Source organism: Oryctolagus cuniculus, chromosome 10 (assembly GCF_964237555.1).
Source record: "Oryctolagus cuniculus chromosome 10, mOryCun1.1, whole genome shotgun sequence".
NCBI classification, from domain to species: Eukaryota; Metazoa; Chordata; class Mammalia; order Lagomorpha; family Leporidae; genus Oryctolagus; species Oryctolagus cuniculus.
Genome location: NC_091441.1, coordinates 97,397,074 through 97,421,121, shown reverse-complemented (window position 1 = coordinate 97,421,121; position 24,048 = coordinate 97,397,074). Strand labels below are relative to the sequence as shown.

General features: G+C 57.2%; 1 protein-coding gene, 1 long non-coding RNA gene and 1 other non-coding gene across 8 annotated transcripts; 2 read left to right on the top strand and 1 right to left on the bottom strand.

Annotated features, from left to right (window-relative positions):
- Positions 1-2,832: 2,832 nt before the first annotated feature.
- Positions 2,833-7,856, top strand: GLYCTK (glycerate kinase). Of its 6 annotated transcripts, XM_017343862.3 has the most exons (6): positions 2,909-2,951; positions 4,225-4,323; positions 4,786-5,201; positions 5,419-5,570; positions 6,175-6,350; positions 6,621-7,856. In XM_017343862.3, the coding sequence occupies exons 3-6, from the start codon at positions 4,825-4,827 to the stop codon at positions 7,485-7,487; spliced, it is 1,572 nt and encodes a 523-aa protein (XP_017199351.2). In that variant the 5' UTR covers positions 2,909-2,951; positions 4,225-4,323; positions 4,786-4,824; the 3' UTR covers positions 7,488-7,856. The 6 variants fall into 6 exon arrangements, with proteins under 6 accessions (XP_017199350.2, XP_017199351.2, XP_069906853.1 ...); XM_017343861.3 differs by lacking the exon at positions 4,225-4,323 and having other exon boundaries at positions 2,833-2,951; XM_070050752.1 differs by lacking the exons at positions 2,909-2,951; positions 4,225-4,323 and adding an exon at positions 4,341-4,418.
- Positions 7,857-8,525: 669 nt separating this feature from the next.
- MIR135A-1 (microRNA mir-135a-1) lies at positions 8,526-8,585 on the bottom strand. Its single transcript, NR_162526.1, has one exon. It is a non-coding gene; the product is annotated as a microRNA mir-135a-1 (primary transcript).
- Positions 8,586-13,529: 4,944 nt separating this feature from the next.
- On the top strand, positions 13,530-16,002 carry LOC138844092 (uncharacterized). Its single transcript, XR_011379510.1, has 2 exons — positions 13,530-13,639; positions 15,780-16,002. It is a non-coding gene; the product is annotated as an uncharacterized lncRNA (long non-coding RNA).
- Positions 16,003-24,048: the final 8,046 nt, after the last annotated feature.

The following is a 24,048-nucleotide window of genomic DNA, read 5'->3' as shown; positions in this document are numbered from 1 at the left end:
TTTTGAACCCAGGCATTTCAGTAACGAACTCTGCTAGGCCAAATTCCCATGCTTTAGTGGATATTTAGATGACTTAACGCTCATAAAATCTCTGGGCAGAATATCTTTTCATATCTATTGAAGGAAGTCAGAATATGCCACTCCAAAACATGCCACCGTGGCATCAGAGTCATTTTTGAGCTGAAGGCCTTTGGGAAATAGCATATGCAGTAAGGACTCCTTGCCCTCCCCCTTTCTACTAAAAGCAGGACCTAAATTTCTTATCAGAAAGGTGCTCTCCCCTGTACCAGTAAGAGGAAAACATTCTTATCATTGGAGACAGGCAATTGACACTGATCCAAATCTGTACAAACAAACCGTACTAAAACAGTGCTTATGTTCCAGCACCATCCCCTCTTATTTACCTTCGCACAAATACCGCTCCTAGAGGCTCAAATTCCTTTTTGCCCTGTCAGGTCCCCGCAGTTTATCACTCCTTGTTAAAAATGTATACACATTCTCAAGTCTAACCACTTCAGGGTTTTCACTTCCTTTCTGTGAGGCCCTCCACTGCAAGTGAAATCAATCTTTTCCCCTCCCGATAATCTGTGTTTTGTCAGCTTAATTTACAGGGCCTCAGTCACTGGACTTAAGGGGGTAAGAGAAAAGTTCTTCCCCTACCCCATGTTCTCCACACGCACAACTCCGTCCTTGAGGTGAAACTGCCTGTCACACTTTTTATACTGGTGTTCACTGCCGAAGTGCCCTCCACAAAGCCTGCTGGCATATTTATGGCCACTCTGACACTGTGAGTACACACTCTGGGGACGCTTGTTTTCTCAGCGCTAAATTCCATTGCTTCATAGAGCCTTCTGCTTCCACTTACCACAGTCTTTTCTTTTTATGAAGCCCTTTCTGCCCAGGCACTGTAAGCACTTAGCAGCTGAACACTTCACTGTTCTGTTAAAATTGTTTCAAGAGAAAAAAAAAAGGAGACATTCCAGCTTCTATTTGTGCCTGGGTATACAGGGTAGTAGGAATATAATATGAATTAGACTGAGAAATTCACAGTTCAGTGGGCATTGAAACCTTGCTGTTGCCCAATGCATTTATTTTGTGATTAGCCTAAGGTGACAAAGGATTTAAAATGGGTACAATTAGTCTCCTGTTAACAGACAGAACAGCTCCGGCCTCTTTGTGAGAGTTTCCATTGCTAACTAATCAGAGAGGTGCACACATTTTCACTCCCAGCAACAGTGTGAGGATGCAGTCAGAGAAGCAGTGCTTCCCAAGTAAAAGTACCACTTCCTGCCTAGCCCAGCAGCGCCAGCATTTGGTTCTACATTTATGTAGAGGTCCCGGCGGTACAGTGGTTAAATGTCATATCCCTTACTAGAGTGCCTGGGTCAAGTCCCCACTCTTCTTCTGATCCAGCTTCTTCCGGCTAATGTGCACACTGGGAGGCAGCAGATGATAACTCAAGTGCTTGGGTTTCTGCCGACCTCATGGGAGACCCACTCAGATTGTTTCAGGCTCCTGGTTTTGGCTTGGTCCAGCTATAGCTGTTGTGGACATTTGGAGAGTGAACTAGCAATACAGTTTTCTTTCTCTCTGCCTTTCAGATAAAGTAAAAAGAAATTAAAAAACAAAAACAAAAAACTCGGCCGGCGCTGTGGCTCACTTGGCTAATCCTCTGCCTGCGGCGCCAGCATCCCATATGGGCACGGGTTCTAGTCCTGGCTGCTCCTCTTCCAGTCCAGCTCTCTGCTGTGGCCCGGGAAGGCAGTGGAGGATGGCCCAAGTGCTTGGGCTCTTGAACCCGCATGGGAGACCAGGAGGAAGCACCTGGCTCCTGGCTTTGGATCGGTGCAGCATGCCGGCCGTAGCAGCCATTTGGGGGGTGAACCAACGGAAGGAAGACCATTCTCTTTCTCTCTCACTAACTCTATTTGTCAAATAAAAAAAAAAAAGGAATTAAAAAAAACCTCATGAAATGTCCTTTTTTCAAATGTTGAATAATGGGATGAATAATGCATGGATGGATGAAGACAGCTTGCTATACACAAGGAACAACTATGAATTGGTGGTATTTACAATCTCCTCCACATTAAACAGTTAAGGAAGCAGAGGAGGTACCTTCATTTTGATGATGGAGTGGGAATAAAAGGTTGTGTATTATAAAGGGGAAGAAAAACCCTGGGAGAGAGCTGGAAGCCAGGTGGGGTGTTGTTCGTGACCAGCACACAGCGTATTTTGCTGACCTACTGAGATATGCGGCGACTGACAAAGGGAACAGGTATGGGGAAGCGGGTTTTGGTAAGTTTTAGGAAGTCTGTCCTGTGAGGTGTGCTGCAACTCCTTCCCCATTTCCCCGTGAAAACTGTACTCTTGTGCTTTGATAATCTGGCCAGAACCCGTGTCCTGTCTGTGGGAAGGCATCAAGCCTGGCTCAGGGTGGACACAGGGTGACAAGGAAAGCGACAAAGGTCCAGGGGTCATGTGTGTTTACATGCGGCTTGTGGTCGAAGATCATCGAACAGAACGCTCCTGCTGAGCTACGGCTGCATGTGATGGTCCGGGGTGGGCTGTGGGTCCATATGCTCTGCCGAGCGCCTGGCACCTAACGGAAGTTTAGGGACGCATTTGCCGACTGCTTCGTCCAGGATAAATAAGATGACGGGTCACTAAACACAAGTGAGAAGGGAGTTGGCACTACCATTACTCAGGCCTGAAGGTGACTCTTTGCAAGTCTCTTCGTGGTCAGTGGGGAGCCAATGTCATAATTCCCGGCCGAAGCCTTAATTCCCACTGCGGTTTCCCTGGCGCCCAGTCCCACCGCAGCTTCCATCTTGCACCCGCTTTAAACCCGCCCCAAGGCAGACTGCCCGACGCCACACTTCCGGGTTTCGCTCCGCCCCCCGCAAGCACTTCCGGTTCCTGCTCCGAAGGCCGCGGCCAGGAGCTATAAAGCGGTAAGTTGCCGCTGCAGAAGCAGTCACTGGCCAGGGCGCCATAGGACTAGGAGGCGGCGGGCCTTTATTCCTTGAGTCATTCTGTATTACACGGCGGCATTTCTCTGGCGAGAGCCCCGCCCCTACCCGGGGAATGCGTCACTTCCGGTCTCTGCTGGGTGTGTGTTTTGGGGGTGGAGGGTGAAGCCGGAAGTGGCGCCAGCCCCACATAGTGGCGGAGAGGAGTGTGGGCTGTTCTAGGTGTTTGTGTGTTTTGCGCTGCAGTGTCTCGGACGCTAGGAGAGACTTTCCTGAGGAGAATTGGCGGATATACAGGAGATGCAGTGTGAAATCTGAATTTAACTGGACCCCTTGAGCTTCCCCGTACCGTAGGCTATCCACTGGCGAAGTTGGGCTCTTCTGGGCCTTTGTCCTCTGGAAAACAGGTCCAGAGTTCATTCGGGCTGCGTAAGTCAGCTGTTGCAGGCACTGACTTTTAGTCCCAAACCTCATGGGCAGGGGTCCTCCCACCCCCCAGTGGAAGCCGGGCCGTTTTCAGAATCCCGGTGGTGGTGATGCCCTCGTTCCCTTTCTCAGCTGGAGTGAGGCAGGGCTGGCCCTCTTTCATAGGAGGCTGACAGTAACGCAGGCTAGAGGTTGCCATGTTATTTGACAGTGGGGTAAAGGAGTGTGAAATTCTGTGTTGCAGGGGACATCGTCAGAGACCCTCAGGGTGTCCAGGGCAGAGCACGAGTCTTAGTTTTGCCTCATTTCTCATTTGAAATGAATGCTGTGAGAGAAATGGAGGCGTCCCAGGCACCCAGAAAGTGCTAGCCTGGAACCCCAATTTCCAGCCTCCTACCCAGCTTGCAGCGTTACTCAAGTAGATGCGTTCTCACAGATGCTTTGGCGCTTTATTGTCCTTAAACCCTGACCAGCTTCCTAACCTTCACCCCAAGGCTTCTCTAGATTTTACTCTGCCCATTGGGAAAGTGACTGTTGGGCTCAGCCGAGGATGCTTGGCCTTTGTTCCAGCCACTGGGCACTCGCAACTGTGTATGGTGTGACCAGGGCTTGTTCTGTTATCTCACGGCCAGGAGGGGTGTTCTTGGCAGGCTTGGGTCTGGCCAGCTATGTGGGTAGAAGGGCATCTGTTCCTGTCCTGCACATGGGGCTCAGTGACACAAGGCCTCACACGGTGCCTGGGGACTTCTCTAAGGTTGCATCATACTGCCCCTGCAGAGTTGAACCTGAACCTCTTGCTGCACTGACCCTGAGTTTTGGCATTCCTCAGGTTGTGTGCCCTGAGTATGTGCCCAGGCCCAGCCGACATATCCAGATTCCCAGGCTCCCCAGCCCAATCCATGAGCCAGTGAAATAGGGCAGGCTGAAGGTCAGTGGGCTCAGAGTCAGCTGGTGGGACAACCAGCAGCCTCCTGGCAGGAGAGGAGAGGCAAGGCAGGAGGCCAGAAAGGGCACAGGCCTCTGGTGAGGGCACAGAAGTACGGGAGGTAGAAAAGGGGTGGGACGAGGGTCCACTGGGAGGCACTGTCCTGCCGTGAATGATTAACTCCCAGCCTGAGAGGAGGAGGGCTCAGCCAAGAGGAACTTTGAACTTGGGGCAGAGTGGCCAGAGGACTGCTGTGTGCTCTGCAGAAGAGGATTTGACTGAGGGGCAGGGACTGAGGTCAGGTAGCTGTGGGCTTCCTGAAGGCTCCTTAGGCTATCGGATGGCTCGTTCTGGCAGCAGGAGCTCTGGGGTCCACTGGTTCTGAGCCCAGAGCAGTGGCTTGGGAAGCCTCCTGTCTCTGGCCTTGCAATAACCTCTTCCTCACTGGTGCTTTCTCCCCCCTAGGCAGCCATGGGCGTCAGGTGGTGCTGAGGGCAGTGGGGCATGGCTGCAGCCCTGCAGGTCCTGCCCTGCTGGGTCCGAGCCCCCTTGCGCCCACTCCTCTGGGGTGGCCCCGTGGCCCGGCTAGCCAGCAGCATGGCCTTAGCAGGGCAGGCACGGCAGCTTTTTGAGAGTGCTGTGGGTGCTGTGCTGCCGGGCCCCATGCTGCATCGGGCGCTGTCCTTGGACCCTGACGGCAGGCAGCTGAAGGTGCGGGACCGGAGCTTTCAGCTGCACCAGAACCTCTACCTGGTGGGCTTCGGCAAGGCTGTGCTGGGCATGGCAGCTGCCGCCGAAGAGCTCCTGGGCCAGCATATCGTGCAGGGTGTGATCAGCGTTCCCAAGGGGATCCGTGCTGCCATGGAGCACGCCGGCAGACAGTAAGAAACCACGGGGAGCTGCTCCCCAGAGTCCTTCTGGAGGGAAACCTGCTCAGACCTGGGGTGGACCCTCCCTCACCAGCTTCCCTTTTATACTGAGTCTGGCTCAGGGACGGGTGTCAGTGGGCGTCCTCGTTCGTGCCCCCTTCACCTTGTAGCTGAGAAGTCAGGTGGGAGGAGAGATGCCCACCAACCCGTCTCTGTCTCTTGCTCTCAGGGAGATGTTGCTGAAGCCACACAGCCGAATCCAGGTATTCGAAGGCGCAGAGCACAACCTACCGGACCGAGACGCTCTGCGGGCTGCCCTGGCCATCCGGCAGCTGGCTGAGGGGCTCACAGCTGATGATCTGCTGCTCGTGCTCATCTCAGGTGTGGATGCCAGATAGGCTCAGGGCAGCTGGCAGGGCGGTGCTCCAAATATCAGGTCTTTGAGAGGTGGGTCTCAGTGCCCAGGGTCCCAGGGTAAAGTTGGGGGCAAGGGAGGCGGCAGGGAGCCTGGTTTATGACTCATACATAGATGGCCTTGGGCCAGTTGTCTGGTCGCTCCTGAGCTGTGGGGTCCTCCCCCTGAACTGTCCTCGGGTGACAGTGAGAGGTTCTGGGGGTGGGGGCATCTAAAGCGGGGCCTCACCTATCAACAGAGCTCCTGCAAAATGTCCCTGCTGTTGCTTCTGTCTGCACCGTTGTCACCCGGAAATAATACCTAGGTCTCCGACCTCCACAGAGCCCGCTCCTCGGTCCTCTGCTGTCTCCCCCTACTCTGCTCCATGTTCATGGTCTCAAGGAACAGTTAATTTTTTCCGGTGGTGGCCAGGGTGCAGTGACTGCGCACATACTCACTGCATGTCCACATGGGGGCACTCTAACCCCACCTTTCCAGCCCTACTGCTTCATGTGGGTTTGTCTGTCACTGCTTGTCTGATGCACTGGGTCAGGATATCCCTTTTGCCTGAGGCCTTCATTGACTCTGCAGGCGGGGGCTCAGCCCTGCTGCCAGCCCCCATCCCACCTGTCACCCTGGAGGAGAAGCAGATGCTCACCAAACTGCTGGCAGCCCGTGGAGCCACCATCCAGGAGCTGAACACCATCCGGAAGGCCCTGTCCCACCTCAAGGGTGGGGGGCTGGCTCAGGCCGCCTACCCTGCACAGGTGCGTGAGTTGCTTCTTCCCCAGGTGGCCTTGTGCAGGTGCCCAGGAGATGAAAGCCTGGAATAGCCTACAAATTGGTAGGGGCCCGGTGTGAGCGTCCACAGGGCCAGCTGGGTGAAATCATGGGAAGGAGATAGGGAGGTCGTGTTCACCTGGAGGGGTTAGAAACGGGTGAGGAATACACTGGGTGGTGTGAGGGTGTCTGGTTACCCAGAGGGTTCTGGGGCAAGGAGGAGGTGGCCTGAGCCTTGCCTGGTGGCCCTTCCCTAGGTGGTAAGCCTGATCCTGTCAGATGTGGTGGGCGACCCTGTGGAGGTGATTGCCAGTGGCCCCACTGTGGCCAGCACCCACAGTGTGCAAGATTGCCTGCACATCCTCAACCACTATGGCCTCCGGGCTGCCCTGCCACGTTCTGTGAAGACCGTGTTTGCTCGAGCTGACTCTGACCCCCATGGGCCACACACCTGTGGTCACGTCCTCAACGTGATCATCGGCTCCAATGTGCTTGCACTGGCTGAGGCCCAGCGGCAGGCCGAGGCACTGGGCTACCGGGCCATGGTGCTGAGCACGGCCATACAGGGCGATGTGAAAAGTATAGCCCAGTTCTATGTGCTGCTGGCTCAAGTAGCTGGCGCCCGCCTCACCCCATCCACGGCAGGGTCTTTGGTAGAGGAGGATGCAAAACTCCATGAGCTGGCAGCTGAGCTCCAGCTCCCAGACCTGCAGCTGGAGGAGGCTCTGGAGGCCCTGGTTGGGGCTAGGGGCCCAGTCTGCCTGCTGGCTGGTGGTGAACCCACGGTGCAGCTGCAGGGCTCTGGCAAGGGGGGTCGGAACCAGGAGCTGGCCCTGCGAGTTGGAGTAGAACTGGGAAGATGGCCTCTGGGGTCTGTTGATGTGCTATTTTTGAGTGGTGGCACTGATGGGCAGGATGGACCCACTGAGGCTGCTGGGGCCTGGGTCACACCTGACCTTGCCAGACAGGCTACTGTTGAGGGCCTGGATGTGGCCACCTTCCTAGCCCACAATGACTCCCATGGTTTCTTCTGCCGCCTGCAGGGTGGGGCGCATCTGCTGCACACAGGGCTGACAGGTACCAATGTCATGGATGCCCACCTCCTGTTCCTGTGGCCTCACTGATGGTGTAGGTCACATTTTGGGAGCCGGGAGGAGGCCAACAGGGCAGGGTCCTAGGGCAGCCCAGAGTTGGTCCCCAAGGCCTCTTCATGATTTAGGGCCCGTCATCTTGGTCCTGGCTGCTTGGTTGGTGCTTGTACCACCCACCCAGGGGCTGTGCTCCATGTCTATTACCCCCCATTCAGCTTGGCAGATGGGGGTTCCCCTCCATCCCTCCACCCCTACTTCCTGCCGCGGCTGATCCCTAAAGACCAGGACAATTGTCTGGTCTGGTTCTCTGCCCCTCTTCCCCCCCTGGGCAGTCCCCCTGTTTGTTTGTTTTTCTGTGGAGTGAAACAAGAAAGACTGAAAATAAAAAGGACTACACTGGTGTTTCATGACCCATCTTCTCTCGGAGGAAACACTCGCTGGGGAGACCCTGGGGAAGTGTCCCATGCCCCTTGCTGGGCACACACCCGGGCTCCTCTCACATAGCTGGAGCCTGTGAAGGTTGATTGAGCCAGGCTTCTGACAGCCTCAGTGTGGGTGAGCAGAGACCCCAGGGAGGACAGGGGTCCTGGAGTGGCTGGACTCCAGGACTCCCTGTGGCATCCTTGCTGTGGTCTCCAGCTGCTTGTAGGAGTGAGTGTGTGCTGTGGGTGTGTGCCTGCCGCCAGAGGCATCTCTTCTGTCTTTGGACAGCCCTTGGCTTCAGGTGAGCTGACGTGCATCCTGCCCCCCAGCCCTGCAAGGATGCTGCACCTTGTTTTCCTAGGCTGAATGTTCCTTCAGCCACTCCTCTGCAACACAGTCGAGGGCTTATGCCAGCCCTTTCAGGGGTCTCCATTGCTGGGATGGTAGGTCAGAGCAGTGATGGGATCCAGCAGCCCTGTCTCCTTCCCCGTTGGGAAGAAGCTGGCGAGAGAGGAGGCAAGTGGGGAGGAATGGCTGCCCTGGCTTGATAAGCAGCCTGGTTGCAGGGGAGAGGGAACCACTGGCTCTATTCTCTTTGGGGCCCTCTTGCTCAGTATCAGAGCCCTCCGCTGGCCATCCCCGCCGTGCGCCACGGCTCCAATCCCTATATGAGTGAGCAGTAGAATCACATAGGAATAAAAAGCCATAGAGAACAGCGAGGCCTGGGGCTGCTCCTGTGGGCTCTTCCTCCATCCCCACCCTCTCTTCCTCCCTATGGGTGGTGAGCACCTCTGGGGAGAGCCTCCCTTCCCCTCTTGGGCTCAGAAAGCCCAGCAGGCAGACAGTTCATGACTGGGGACCTGCTCACATGGGGCAAGCTGGGATTGGGAAGGCGGGAGCAAGGAGAGCTGGGTTCAGGCAGGGAGGGTTAGGGAAGGGGTGTGCACCCCACCGTGATGCATGCAAGACTTCCTCCTGTCTTGGCGTGGAGTCCTGCTGAGCAGCCACAAGTCTTGGGGGATTCTGTTGTCCTCACAGGGCAGTGCCTGTGCCTTGGTGTTCCCTTGGCTGTGCTCTGTCCATGGCTCTGGCCTTATCCTTGGATATGTGACTGTTAGCTCTGGGTACAAGTTCCAGGGGCGAGAAGGACAGGAGAGCTGGAGCTGAGAGCTTGCTGCCACGTCCTTAGTGTCTGCACGCACATGTGTGGCACGTCAATGTTGGTGTTGGCATGCCAAGAGGGAGACTGCATCTAGGAGCATGCTGTAGGTGCTTGGTGCAGGGCATGCTCTGCTTTGCATATCGCTGGCTGTATGCCTGCCAAGAGCTGTGGCTGTGGGCGGGTCTAGCAGGGGACTCCCCCTGCTCCACCTTGACCCCTTTCCTGTGGGAGCTGTGGGGGCTGGGATGCCATGGCCTGGGTTGGGCCACATAAGGGTGAGTAGTTTGTGGGCCTTCCCCATTAGATGCTCTCTCAGTACCCTGGAGGTAAGAGGATATATTTGGCAAAGTGAGATCAACCCTGCATGGTGAGTATTCAATAGGACTCATCATTTGCTCCACATGTGTCAATTATGGATCATTTCAGCACTCCCCTCCCTGGGCTCTTTGGCTTCTGCCTCTTCTGCTCAGCTTCCTGCTGCCCTTACCCACCTTGTAGCCATCCCCTGAAGCATTGCCTGGCCCAGCTGGACGCTGTCACCATGGAGGATGCCCGACCCCCCTGGCTGCTGCAGCCGTTGCAAGCTCCTTCAGCTTTGTGGTGTGGTTTGTTGGAAAGCCATGTGCAGCTGAGTGTGGGCCCCAGTGTGCACATCTGTGTGTGTGCACGAGTATCTGTGTAGGCTTGTGTATGTGTCCAGGGCAACTCATGACCAATTACAGAGTGGGCCTCTGTTGCAGCTTGGAGTAGTGAGAATGTTGGGGATATGTTGGGGCAAGTTGGCCAGGGGTGCCAAAAAGGCTGGCAGAGGCTGGCTGACAAAGGACCTCGTGTGCCTGGCTGAGGAAGCTGACTTCCTGTTGACAGTGGTGCTGAGCCTCGTGATGATTTGGGCAGGGAGTCATGCCACGAGGCTGTTTTGGGACAGCTGTAGTAATATGGAGGGTCACCTTGCTTACTGCAGGGGTTGGGAGATGGCGCTAATGCAAGGAGACAGAGGGAGAGACACAGATAGGAAAAAGTGCCTCACACGGCCCCAAGAAGCCCTTCCCCCTCCTCAGCCCACCCTTTGCAGCTTCAACCTCACAGCCCATGGCCAGTCTGGGCAACCCTTTAGATCCAAGGCTGGAAGCCCTGGTTCCAACACCTCAGAAGTAACTGAGCCCGTCTGTCCCTGGGAATGCCACTGGGGCCTTGAGGATCTAGGGGCAGATGGTGTGGGCAGCTACTGGATACCCATGGGGCATAGGGACCACGTGCTCATTTGCATCTCACCAGGAGGGCAGTTCAGTGGCCCTTGCCCTGACCTCAGTTTTCTCCTGTCTGATGGAGACAACATGCTTGCCCTGCTCACCTCTTTGGGGAATTGTCAGTGGCAGGTGGGTGTATATGGGGCAGCTCTGTGAGAGTGAAGGCTTAGGAGGGAGAGAAGGGAGTGGTGTTGGCCTCTTCCAAGGAGGATCCCAGAGAACTCTGGCTCAGGAGGCCCCCTTCCTCCAGGGAAAGGCCAGGGTTAGAGCCAGTAGTGCCTTGGTGTTTACTGACTGGGGCTGAGTGAGCAGCCTACTGCACTGGTCTGGCACTAATAGGGAGTGATGTTTGAGTCTTTAATGGCAAATGGGGTGCCCAGTGCCCTGGGAGGTCATGGAGCTGATGGCTGACGGAAGGGGGCAGGGCATGGCCAGCTGAAGCTGGAGGAAGCTGACCCAAGTGTCTCAGAAAATCAGGCAGTGCCGTCTGCATCCCTCTGGGTCTGGGTCTGATATGAGAGACATGAAGAGACCCAGACTGGGGTGGGGAGGATTGTCCTGACTGCAGACCACGGGTCCCTACTTGAGAGAGCAGACTCTTGATGTGTGCTAATGGTTGTACAGGGGGACAGGGACCTAGGCAGGATGCCTGTGAGATAGGACCATGGAGGGGAACAAGGGTGTGGGGTCAGTCTCCCCAGGTACGTACTGAAGGCAGTCCTGGGGCTCGGTCCCCCCCGCCCATCACGGGATGGGGTAGGCTGGAGGTTGCCACTCACCCCTGCACCAGCTCATGCCCACAGCCCTGATCCGACCTCTCTGCACATGCTGCTCCACATGGGGCTGGGAGGATGGCTGCAGCCCTGCTCGAACAAGTAGGTTCTGGCCGAGGGCAGTGGTCAGGTGGCCCCTGGAAACCACTGCCCCATCTGCCCAGTGGTGGAGGGGCCACTACTCTGACTCACAGGATCACTGCTCACCACCATCTGGTCCAGTGCGGCTCTGTGGGGGTCCAGGGAACTATAGGACCTGGCCCTGCCTGTACCAAACAGCAAGGGGCCACCCCATGGAACACACCCCATTGGGAAGGTCTCTGGCCTCCCCACACTCCCGGCCTTTCCTGCCTCTCCCTGGGCAGCCTGCAGAGCCACCCTGCTCACCTCCTGGGGGAGGTGTGGGTAGCACACCTCTCCATCCATCTCAGTCCCATTGGGCTCTCCCCTGCTGCTGCATTCCAAGGTCCAGCTGAGAAGGGGTGGGGCCCCTGACCCTTCAGTCCACTCCCCCAACCTGCCCAGCCTGAGGGTCTAATAAGCATCTCCTTGTGATCTGGCTCATCGTAAGCATGTTGGTAGTCTCATGCAAGAGCCAGGGCTGTGGCTCCACCTGCTCCCCCACTCCCACCCACAGAGCCCCCATTCCTCCCTGTCTAGCCCAATTCAGGGAGCTGACTGCTGAAATGTCTGGGTTCCTACTGTTTGCAACTCTGGGTAATGCTGTCGTGGTGGAGCTAGTCAAAGACCCCTAGGAGAGAGAAGTAGAGTCATGGCTTGGAGGGAGCCTGCGAAGCTGTGGCAGGGGAAGATCCCTCCCTCTCTGCCCACATCCCCTGCAAGTTCTGACCGGCAGCCAAACCCCCACCAGGGACAGGCACTAGTGGAGGTCACAGCCCTTTGGCCAGTGCCACTGTTGCCACCCAGCAGCCCCGGAGCAGGAGCCCACACAGAGGCGGGCTCCAGAGCCCCAGTGTCCAGGACCATACTCTCAGACCTTCCGGGGCGGGCTGTTCCAGGCAGCCCAGCCCCCGCCTACCCTGTCTGGTCCCTCTGAGCGTCTGCCTCAACCCGGGGCCACCCACAGAATCCAGGCACTAGGTCAGGGACAGAGCCTGCCAGTACTCGCCAGCCCAGCCCCTCGCAGCTACGCGCTGCCCCTCCGCCCTCCGCTCTGCTGACCACTGGGGCACCTGAGGCTGGCGCGCTGACTGCTGCTCCCGCTGCCCGGGCTGCCTGCTCCCCCACCTGCCCACCCCCAGGGCTCCTGTGCCCTGTGCCTGTGTCCCCGATCCCCTGGGCTCACCTCGGTGGCGCTGTCTCCTCACCAGAGGCACTGCAGTGTGGGAACTGTCCCGAAGAGCCGGTTCTCAGCTGAAACAAAGAGGTGGGGGAGAGAGAGGGGGGCAGCAGGAGAGGGAGAGGGTGAGTGAGCGGGCGAAGGAGTGGAGGCTGGAGGGGGAAGAGAGAAGCGAGAGGATGAGAGAGAAGAGGGGAGGGGAGGCGGAGAGATGGAGCCTGACCCTGGGGACTGACAGGCCGAGAAAGGAGGGAAGAGGAAGTGGGGAGGGGGTGGATGAGGTGAGGGGCCAGCCCAGGAGAGGGGCGGGGAGCTGGGAGGCTGTGAGGGGCAAATGAGGGGTGTGGGTGGAAGGGGGCAGTGTGAGAGGAGGGAGGCAGGGCGGGCTGCGCTGGGCTGGGCTGGACCTGGGCCCCACCCCTGTCCCATGCCAGGCAGTGGTCTCCGGGGAAGCCAGGAGGACTTTGGCGGGCAAAAGGCCACACATGAAGGGGAATGGCAGGGAAAGAGGAGCAGCCTGGCGAGGGATGAGGTGTGGGGCTGGTGACAAAGGCTGGGAAGAACAAAGGTGGCCGAATGCAGGAACTGGCCCCTGCTGACCCCTGGATGCCTGAGCCCGTGGTGTCCCCTGACAGTCTCCCGAATAGAGGACAGGCTGGTTGGGGGTGGGGGGTGGGAAGGAGCTGGGCTGTGGGGGCAAGAGGGGTCCCCTTGCTTCCTTGAGAGCTGGGAACACCCAGTTCACACTGACTGACCACACACCGGGCCGCTGGTGTCAGCGTCTTCTGGGGGAAGGGATGGTTGATGGGGCAGGGCCTGTCCTTTGGTTGGGGTTCTGAAGCCCTCTTAAGAAAGACCATGTGGGGCCACAGGCAGGGGAGGATTGGGGGGCCAGACAGGAAAGAAGCTGCAGCCCCTAGCAGGCGAGCCTCCCACTCCCACCCCGTGGTTCCCCAGCGCCTGATGTAGCCCTAATGAAGGGTGGAATAATGAGCCGCTTCCCTGCTGCTGCCCTCCTGCTGCCAGGCGCTGCTGTGACAGGCAGGGGCACTGCCTGGGGAAGGCGGCTGGGGGAGGGGAGGCAGGCGGCCTTGACAGTGCCCTGGGCTCCGAAGCTCCGGCCGCACTTCCACTTCCGCTGACCAAAGGCAGGTCCACCCTTGTCCCATCTGCGGCTCCTCACGGAGGTTCCAGAGCAGCCGGAGCTGGAGGGGAGGGGGTGCAGGCACTTGCCTGCAGCTGGGAGACAGCCCCCCTTGCCCACCCTGCTTGGAAAGGTAAGAGCTGAATATTCCTTAGACACTGCCTCTCCAGGCTTCTGTCACCTCCTCAGGGAAGCCCTCCTGGTCCTACCCAGGATAGCCACAGCATCTGCTGTCTACTCCAGTAGCCTGGAACCCTGAGAACAGCAAGAACTCCCTTTCTTCCTTCCCTCTCTGCCCGCCTGCCCTCCCTTCCTTTTGCTATTTCGTTTTTATTTAGAAATAATTTCAGATTCACAGAAAAGTTGCTAGAGTGAGAATACTACAGAAGACACCCATGTACCCTCTAGAGTCTGTGTTCAGTTCCTGTGTATACCCAGCTACTGCGAGAATTCTGCTGCTTTATCTCTTGTTTTTAAAGTACTTTTAAAAATTTATTTGATGGGGGGCCAGCGCCGTGGCTCACTTGGTTAATCCTCGCCTGTGGTGCCAGGATCCCATATGGGCGCCGGGTTCTAGTCCCGGTTGCTCCTCTTCCAGTCCAGCTCTCTGCTGTGGCCCGGGAGGGCAGTGGAGGATGGGCCAGGTGCTTGGGCCCCTACACCCGCATGGGAGACCAGGAGGAAGCACCTGGCTCCTGGCTTCGGATCGGCACAGTGTGCTGGCCATGGCGGCTATTTGGGGGTGAACCAAAGGAGGGAAGACCTTTCTCTCTGTCTCTCTCTCTCACTGTCTAACTCTGCCTGTCAAATAAAATTTTTTTTTATTTGATGTGGCACAGCAGGTTAGGCCACCAACTTGCAATTCCAGCATCCCATAACGGGGTACCAGATCAAGTCCCAGCTGCTCTGTTTCTAACCTAGCTCCCTGTTAATGCACCTGGGAGGCAGCAGATGAGGGCCTGAGTACTTCCCTGACCCACGTGGGACAGAGTTCTGGGCTCCTTGGCTTTGGTCTGGCCCAGCCCCAGCCATTGCAGACATTTGGGGAATGAGTCAGTGGATGGAAGGTATCTCTCTCCCCTCCCCCCCTTCTCCTTTTGTCACTCTGCCTTTGAAACAATTAAATCTTTTTAAATGTAACATTTTTTGAGAAGCAGAATGAGAGAGAGAGAGGTCTGCTATCTGCTGGCTCACTGCCCAATGCCTGCAAGGCCAGGACTGGGAGCCAGGCGCTCAATCCAGGCTTCTCACATAGGTGAAAGACACAGTGCTTGAGCCATCACTTCTGCCTCCTGAGGTCTGCACTGGTGCGAAGCTGGGGTCAGAAACCAGCTCTGGGAGTTGAACCCCAGGCGCTCATGTTCAGACACAGGTGCCTTAACCATTGGCTAAATGCCTGTTCCCTCGGTAGCTCTCTTTGTGTTTTCTCTCTCCCCCTCCCTGCCTCTGCCCTCCCACCTGCTCCATGTGTGTTTGTGTGTGTGTATGCATGTGTGTATATACTTTTTTTTTTCATGAGCCATTTGAGTAAGTTGCAGACATTTGAAAGGGTAGTTTCCTATCTGTCTCTGGAGGCAGCCCAGGGGAGCCCGGACCATGCGGTGTGGAATGAATGAAAACCTGGGACAGGCAGTAAGCGTAGACGTCATCTCCCGGGGGGCCTGAGACAGGGGGACTGGCCCAGGCTCCGCAGGGAATTGGGCTGCTCCGGGCTGGGGTGGGGGTGCTGTGCTGGGCCTGTGGCCGTGGAAGGAAGTGAGTGGCTGGGAGGGGGACCATGGCCCAGCCATGCGAGCATGTGGTGTTTGCCTGGTGTGGAGCGGCAGCATATGTCTGCGGAGGTGGCGGCAGGCAGGCGGGGCGGAGCTGGGAGAGCAGGGTGGCCATGCTGCAGCACTTGGGCACTCCTGGGAGACTGGCACCGAGTGGTCTGAGAAGATACAGCCCCAGGGCCTGTGGGTCCCTCCCTGCAACCCCAGAAAGGACAGGGCAGGGATGGGGGCTGGCCCTCTTGGAGGTTACCCGCTGGTCCCCACTACAGGACTAGTTGCCTTCTGCATCCACAGTAACCCAGACGGGTTGGAGTCTCACCTGGAGGCCTTCCTTCACGAGCTGCTCTCTTATCCCTCCCAACGGCCCCCCCCCCAAGGTCATGGTTAAGAAGTTTGGCCTTGGGGCTGGTGCTGAGGCATAGCGGGTAAAACTGCTGCCTGCAGTGCTGGCATCCCATATGGGCGCTGGTTCGAGTCCCAGCTGCTTCACTTCCAATCCAGCTCTCTGCTGTGGCCTGGGAAAGCAGTAGAAGATGGCCCAAGTTCTTGGGCCCTGCACATGAGAGACCTGGAGGAAGATGCTGGCTTCTGGCTTCAGATCAGCGCAGCTCCGGCCGTTGCGACCAACTGGGGGGTGAACCAGTGGATGAAAGACCTCTCTCTCTGCCTCAGCTCTCTCCGTGTAACTCTGACTTTCAAATAAATAATCTTAAACAAAAAAAAAGAAGAAGTATGGCTTTTGGGGCCAGCGCTGTGGCGGACCAGGTAAAAGCCACCACCTGCAGTACCAGCATCCCATGTGGACACTGGTTCAAGTCCCGGCTGCTCTACTTCCGATCCAGCTCTCTTCTATGGCCTAGGACAGCAGTAGAAGATGGCTCCTTGGGCCCCTGCACCTGTGTGGGAGGCCTGGAGGAAACTCCTGGCTCCTGGCTTTGGATCGGCTCAGCTCTGGCTGTTGCAGCCATCTGAGGAGTGAACCAGTGGATGGAAGACCTGTCTGGCCGGTGCCGTGGCTCAATAGGCTAATCCTCCACCTAGCGGCGCCGGCACACCGGGTTCTAGTCCCGGTCGGGGCGACGCATTCTGTCCTGGTTGCCCCTCTTCCAGGCCAGCTCTCTGCTGTGGCCCGGGAGGGCAGTGGAGGATGGCCCAAGTGCTTGGGCCCTGCACCCCATGGGAGACCAGGAGAAGCACCCAGCTTCGGGTCAGCGTGATGCGCCGGCCGCAACGCGCCAGCCGCGGTGGCCATTGGAGGGTGAACCAACGGCAAAAGGAAGACCTTTCTCTCTGTCTCTCTCTCTCACTGTCCACTCTGCCTGTCAAAGATTAAAAAAAAAAAAAAAAAAAAAAAAGACCTGTCTGTCTCTGTCATTACCTCTCTCTGTAACAATGTCTTTCAAATAAATAAATCTTAAAAAAAAAAAATACCAAGAATCTTGGCCTTTAGAAGTCCACACTTTGAAGATGACCTGATGCACTCATTTCCTCTTTCCCTTTTCAGTGAAGCGCTCCTCCTCCAGGAAGCCCTCCAGATTGCCTCAGAGCATCCTCTCTCACAGGCCTTCCTGGGAACGCGGATCCTGTTGGTTCTTTTGCTGGTTCACACTGGTGCCATCTCCAGGAACTAGGATTTCTATCAGTCATCAGCCTTTTTCCTGCTGCCCCAGGCTGGGCATGTAACTGGCATCTCGTAGATGAATGCCAGTGGCTGGACACTAGGTTCCTCTGATGTCCCTTGTGCTTGGTAAGTTTGAAGCCTGTAGGCCAGGGGCCGGCTGAGCCTGGGTATGGCATGAGACCCCACACTGGGGAGAAGAGGTTTGTCCAAGACCAGCAGCCTGTGAGAGGCGGGGCAAGCCATTGACTTAGTTCTCTGACTATTTGGTCAGCACTGGGCCATGTCCCTCACAGCACTGGCATGCTGGTCTGAGTGCACCAGGAGATGTCGGGGTAGGGGGTGGGCCCTGCCTGCACTCATAGGAAAGCTGAAGGGATACTGCCTTCTCGCCCTATGCCCATCCCCCTCAAAGAGATTTCAGCCAATTAGCACGTACAGTATTTACTTAATTAGGGTAATGACATAATTAGTGTAACTTGGGCTCCATCACATGGCTTCAACATGCAATTAGGAGCTGTCAGCAGGAGACGACATTGTGAAAATGCTCATTCAATTTTTGTTCCAGCGTGGAGGCCGTGGCAGCTGCCTCGGCTCAGGAGGGAGGCGGGCGGGCGGCTGCGTGTGTGCGGTGACTCTGGCAGACTGTGGCCTGGGATGGACGTCAGTGGGGCCGACTGGCAGTTCCAGGGCTGAGGGTGGGGTTGGGGGGTTTCCTTGGCCAGGTCTATGTGCATCCCATACAGGCACTGCTGGCCCCAGCCCAACCCCAAGGAGAGGTGGTGGCCGTGGCTTGGCTGGGGTGGCTGAGACTGGGGGCCTAAGCACCTATGTCCTCTGCCTGAACCGCCCCCGTCAGCAGGCTCTTTTCTCTTCAGGGCTTTGCTGCTCGCACACATCACCCTCTGTACCCCTTAAGTCCACAGGCTGCAGGACTTGTGGGCAAACAGGGCCAGGTGAGTGGGAGAGCCTCCCCAGGGCTAGCTAGCCACAGCACCCTCAACCCCCTGGGAGGCCTCCTGCTCCTGGGCTCCTTTCTCCAGAAGGGGGAAGGGCTTTGAGGTGGAGGTGACTGGGTCCCTGGGCTAGGAGGCAGGGCCCTGACCTCCTAAGACCTCCCATAGGCTTCTCAGTGAACCTCATGGCTTACCAAGGAAGGCCGGAGGATGGGAGTCAGTGCCGTTGTGGGCCGGTGGGGAAGCCGAGGCTTGGGGCCACCCAGCCCCAGGCCCCTCCGTCCTGCCTAGCTGAGGGCCCTGGCGTGGCTGTCTCCGCAGGTCTTGGTCTCCTGAGTCTCTGATGTGCTGGGGCCAGTCCAGAGCCCCTGGGACGGGAGGGACAACCACCTGCCCTCCCTTTGAATGATGTCTTTGGAGCTATGGCTGCCCTTTGTGTGCTGCACAGATGAGGCAGGAGAGGGTGCCCTGTGTTCTCTCCTGCTCCGCCTGCAGCACTGGAAGTTCAGGCTTCCCAGAGGCTGGCCTGGTGTTAAGAACCCCACATGTCCCTGCTTCTAAGCCTCCACAGCCACTCGGGGGGAGTCACTAATGACACCAACATCTCTGCCTCTTCACTGGGAAAACCGAGACAGCAAGCATGACCTAGTAGGGCAGAGGCCAGCCCCAAACCCCAGCCCTGGTCCTTGCAAATCAGGGGCTGCCTCACACTGCGTGCCTGCATGTCTGTCCCATCCTGACTGTGGGGCTGTGGGAGCAGCTCAGGTGAGAGCAGGGTCCAGCCGGCTGGGGGTACTGGGAGGCTGCAGTGTCCCACAGAGCCCAGGCTCCCATTGAAAGTTGAAAGCAGGGATTCTCCAGTACAGGAGGCTGCAGGAGCCTCACCCAGACGGCCACATCTTCCTAGGGGCTCTGAGTCGCAAGGCAGGGTTCAAGTGGGGCAGGCATGCTAAGGCCAAGGACCAGCTGGCAAAGCTGTCTTCACAGGTCGGGGATACTAGCTGCCTGTGTCAGGTTGGTGACACCTGGGAGTGAGGCATTCTGTCCTCACTTGAGCTAGCTGTCTGTCCTCAGTCCATCCTCAGGCGCTGCCGCACCCTCAGCCTGGAGATATGATCCACAATTCGGGGCCCACTGACTTCCAGACTTCCCTCATTCTGCATACCTTTGCTAATTGCTGACCACGGAGCTGAACTGCTGCTTCGGGCTTGGCTGCTGGTGCAGAGATTAGGGTCATCACCTCCAAAGGCCTCAGAGTCCAGACAGACCCAGGCCCCAGGAGTTTCCTCCAGAGGAAAGAGGTAAGTGCCTGGTAAGCACCAAGGCCTAGGCTCACGAGTTCCGACAGGTAGAGGTCCTCATGTCTTCTCTACTGCACCGGAGAAGCAGCACCTGCAAAGCTTCGGCCTGGCCCAGCCCTGCCAGCTGCAAGGGTTTCTGTTCACAGGGAATGGGAAGGGTCTGTGTGGGCAGAGGCGGGGAGGCCAGAGTGCAGGTCCTGGGGATGCTGTGCTCAGGGGTTTGGGTGGGCTCTGGGGACCTCAAGGAAGGGGCTGGGAACTGTGGCCACTTGTGGGAAGGTCAAGGTATTCTTTTAATACCAATTTCAATAAAAAGCCCCTACTGTGTGTGAGGCACGCAGTTTTCTAAGCTGGGGATTCAGTAAGGACCACACTGAAGTTGTCCCTGCCCTGATGGAGCCTGTACTCTGGGGAAGACAAGAACCTGGCAGGTGTCCTAGGGCTTCGGGGAACACATTAGCTTGTGGGGCCAGGCAAGGCTGCAATGACTTTTTTTTTTTTTTTAAGATTTTTATGTATTTGATAGTGATAGAGGAAGAGAAACAGATCTTTCATCCTCTGGTTTACTCCTCAAACACTCACAACAGCTGGGGCTGGGCCAGGCTGAAGCCAGGAGAAGGAACTCCATTTGAGTCTCCCGTGTGACTGGCAGGAACCCAAGTGCTTGGGCCATCATCTACTGCCTCCCAGGCAGATAAGCAGGAAGCTGGATCGGAAGCAGGGACTCGATTCCAGGCACGTGTGCAGGAGCAGCACGTGCGTGCGCCAAAGATGAACCGCACCGCTCTGAACTGCAGACTTAAATCTGACAGCTGCTGCCTGAGCATCTCCAGCCAGTGCCAGGCGTCGCAGTCCTCATGTAGACAACCCAGAGCCTCCGGAGTCCTGGCACCAGCCTGCTCTTCCCAGCAACCCTCTCTTCTGAAAACAGCTACCATTTGCTCAGGCACTCAAGTATGGCCCTTGACCCCTGTCTCACACCCCACAGCCCACTGTGGTCCTGCCTCCAACTAACATCCCCACTCGCCAACTCACCACCTCCTCCCAGTGAGCACCCAGCCCTGGCCTCAGTCCAGTGTCCACACAGCTGTCACCACAGCTCAAAACTCTCCATGACTCCCCATCACACTGAGAATGGAGCCCTTGGCCGCTGCCTGCCTCTCGTCCCATCTACCTCCTTCCCTTTCTCTTTGCCAAAGCCACATGGGCTGTCCTTGGGAGGCTCAGAGGCCTTAGCGCTGTTGTACTGGCTGCTCCTTCTGCCTGGAAAGCCCCTTCTCCTGACCGTTGGATCCCTTAAATCTTGGTTTAAATGTCATTGTAGGGGCAGGCATTATGCCACAGTGGGTTAGGCAGCCACTTGGAACACCTGCAGCTCATATTGGATTCAGATAAATAAAAAAATCAAACAAATTAAAAAAAACCCCACCTATTCATTTATATGTATTTGGAAGGCAGAGGTAGAGGCAGATAGAGATGATCCATCTGCTGGCTCACTCCCAGCGTCCACACCTATGACATCTGGGCTGAGCCAGGAACCTAGAACTCAATTTGGGTCTCCCTTGTCGGTGACGGGGACCCAGCACTGGGGCCATCATCTGCTGCCTCCTAGGGTGTGCACTGGCAGGAAGCTGGAGTTGAAAGCAGAGCCAAGACTTGGTCGTAGACACTCTGATACAGGATGCGGGTGTTCCGAGTGGTGGCCTAAGTGCTGTTCCAAATGTTCGTCCCCCTACTTTGCTTTTCTGAGCCAAGGCCCAGGGTGGGGTGGAGGGTGCAGTAGTAGAAACCCTGGGTGCCGACTGTCCAGGTGATCCTCTGCTTCCTCTGACCTGAACTGCTGCAGGAGGGGCCAGACCCATCCTAAGGGACGCTGCCACGGCTCAGAGTGCTCCCTCAGAGCCTCTGGGAGCCTCTGTCCATCGCCACCTCAGGCAAACCCCTTGCCTTGGTGTGCATTCGCCTCCCTGCTGGGTGCAGTTGTGGGAGCTCCCGTCTGGCCCTGCCTGACGTCTGTGAAGGCAAAGGCCAGCCAGATCCTGCCATCATGCTCTGAGCAGAGCCCCGTGTAGCTTCAGCCCCTGTTCAGGCAGGGCAGCCAGAATGCTGGGGCGGGGGAGAGCTGCCATTGGCGCAGATGTCGCCCTGGCCCCTGCCTCACCCCGGCTCCCAGACTCTCAGCCTTTGGTGGTGCAGACAAGCATGGCTGCTGAGCATCCCTCCTGCAGGAAGGGGAGGTGGCCGCCATCGCTGAACCATCCTCTGGGTCCTGCGTGCCTCTGTGCCAAGCACATTAGGGGATAATTAAGTAAAAATAGGCCTTCCGACCAGTGTAGCTCATTAAGCCCTAATTAAGTTAATTAGTTCCAGGTGTGGATGGCGAGGCTCAAGTGAGGCAGCGGCTGCTGTTTGCTGTAATTGCATTTTCGCAGCAGCAGTGGTGGTGGCGGTAATGGCGTGGCAGGGCCAGCAGCTTCCTCCGAGCCCTGGACGCCTGCCAGGGCATTCAGGAGGCTGCTGGCAGAGCTGGGAGGGGTGAGACAGAGCAGGCTGGGACCACCCACAGAGCGCAGAGGCTGGAGGCTGAAGGTCTCCCAGACCCAGGGCCCTTCACACTTGCTTCTCTCTGTGCAAGGGGTGATGGGAGTGGGGGTGCACAGGGCCACGGAGAGGGGTCTTTGGTGCTGCTTTGGATGCACCCCAAACCCTCCAGCCCCTTTGAGGTCCCCAGGAAAGATGGTGAAGTGACTTTGCAGAAAGAGAACGTGAGTGGCAGGGACAGTGTGAGACCTCACGGAATTCACCTCAATCACCTGCTCTATTTGGCTTGGGTCCCCAATTCCTGTCCCTTCTGGCAGATGCCTGCTGTTTATAGGGATGTCCCCTCTTTGTCTTTCAGGGCAGGAGTGGGGGCCACACAAGCCTGGCCCAGTCAGTCTCCCATCCCAGACATCTCGAGGACCCACTTTCCACCGAGCACTGGCCTGGAGGACCGCCTTCCCTGCCCTCGTCTGGCTCGCTCAATCATTCACTTCTTTAGCAGGCGTCAGGCAGCAGGGCTGAGGATGCAAGGCTGATGGACAGGCTGGGCCCTGCCCCACAGTGCCTTTGGTCTCTCCAAGGAGGCAAAGACATGCACGATTCTGGCCGCACGGTTTTGCTATGGCTGTGGGTGCCGGAAGTGCTCAAGGAGGAAGGATGAGCAAGCACAGTGACAGTGAAGCAGTTGATGAGGACAGGGTGTGTGCAGGAACTAGCAGGGCCTCCCTCAGGCCAGAGAGCAGCATGAAGGACTGAGGAGGGGCCCAGCAGGGCAACAAGGGCCGTGGCTGTGCGTCCAGGCAGGCTGGGTGGGTTTGGGGGGGCATTTCAGGGGAGAACTGATTGAGTGGATGCCATGGGACAGGGTGTGGCTGTGAGAGTGGGCTTGGGCTCTGAAATGTCCCAACAGCTCAGACCTGGGGAAGGCCTGTGAACTACCAGGGATGCAAAATATGGGGTACCCACCTCAAGTCTGGTGTTCCCACCTGTACCCTGACCCAGGTGCCCTGAAATTCACAGGACAGACTTACAGAGGGGAAGTCACTCCTGAAGGTGGGGTAAGGAGGACAGTTCTGGGCGGGGGGTGCCACCCCCCATTCTTCAACCCCTACCTGAGAGCTGCTGCCGTCTCTACACCCTTTAGGGCTAGAGTGGGGCCAAGACTGGCACCTGAGGGGCTCATTCATGGTGTTTGCATTGTGGTGCAGTAGTAACGGGCACTCAGGCAGCTCTTTGGCCAGGGCTCTCGAGGTGGGAGTTCCTGCCCCTAGGCTTAAAGTTTGCTTTTTGAGCCCAAGTCTGGCTTGCAGTATCTTCTACCTAAGAGTGACCGCAGCCTTACCTCCTACCCTCCCCAAGGCCCCAGAGGGGTCTTTGCCAAGACTACTTAACCTCTCCGAGCTTTGGTATCCCCAGCTATACAAGGGGAAAGAGCAGTAGCCGCTGTCTTCTAGAACTGATGTGCAGATTAAGTGACATGATGTGGATAAGCCTCCTGGCCCATGCTAATTTCTCAGCAGCTGTCCTTACAATCCCTGCAGAGCTGGACACCGTCCTTCTTGTGTCCTGGGCAGCCTGGTGGTGCAGCTTCAGCCCAGGCCTGAGCACCCGGTAGGAAATCAGATAGCTAATCACAGAGGGTGATGTTCATGGGAAAGAGGAAGTGACTTTGTCCAGATGGCAGACCTGCATGGGGCGGCGGTGTGCCCTGCTAAGCATTCGCTCGAGCCCCGGCCCTGCCTACCCTTGCACCTTGATTCTCAGGTCTCATTCAGGCTGGGGGCTGAGAAGGGCAGACCCAGACCCACTTGGACAGGGGCATCTGCCCAGGGGGTCTCTGAGGCCCAGCAGCAGACCCCCTGGCACCTGGGAGGTTGTCTGGGGGCACCTGGGAGCCTCAGATGCTGTGGAGCAAGGCAGGCCCCGTGGAAGCAGATGGTGTCTGAGGTACCCAGACACCATCCTCCCAGGATTCTGTGGGGGCAGGGAGCCTGCAGGAAGGGAGGACAAATGGTGGCCATGCTGTGCAACTCTGGAGCCATCCTGCTCCCCTCCTGTGCCTTCCTGGAAGCCCTCATCCACAGCTGCAGAAGTCCCAGCTCTCCCTGCTTCTGCTCAGGGTTTCCTGGTTGCAAGCCTAAACTTCTCTTGAGGGAGCTCTTTTTTTTTTATAATTCTTTTTTTTTTAATTTATTTTTTATTTTTTTGACAGTCAGAGTGGACAGTGAGAGAGAGACAGGTCTTCCTTTGCCGTTGGTTCACCCTCCAATGGCCGCCGCAGCCAGCGCACTGCGGCCGGCGCACCGCGCTGATCCGATGGCAGGAGCCAGGTGCTTCTCCTGGTCTCCCATGGG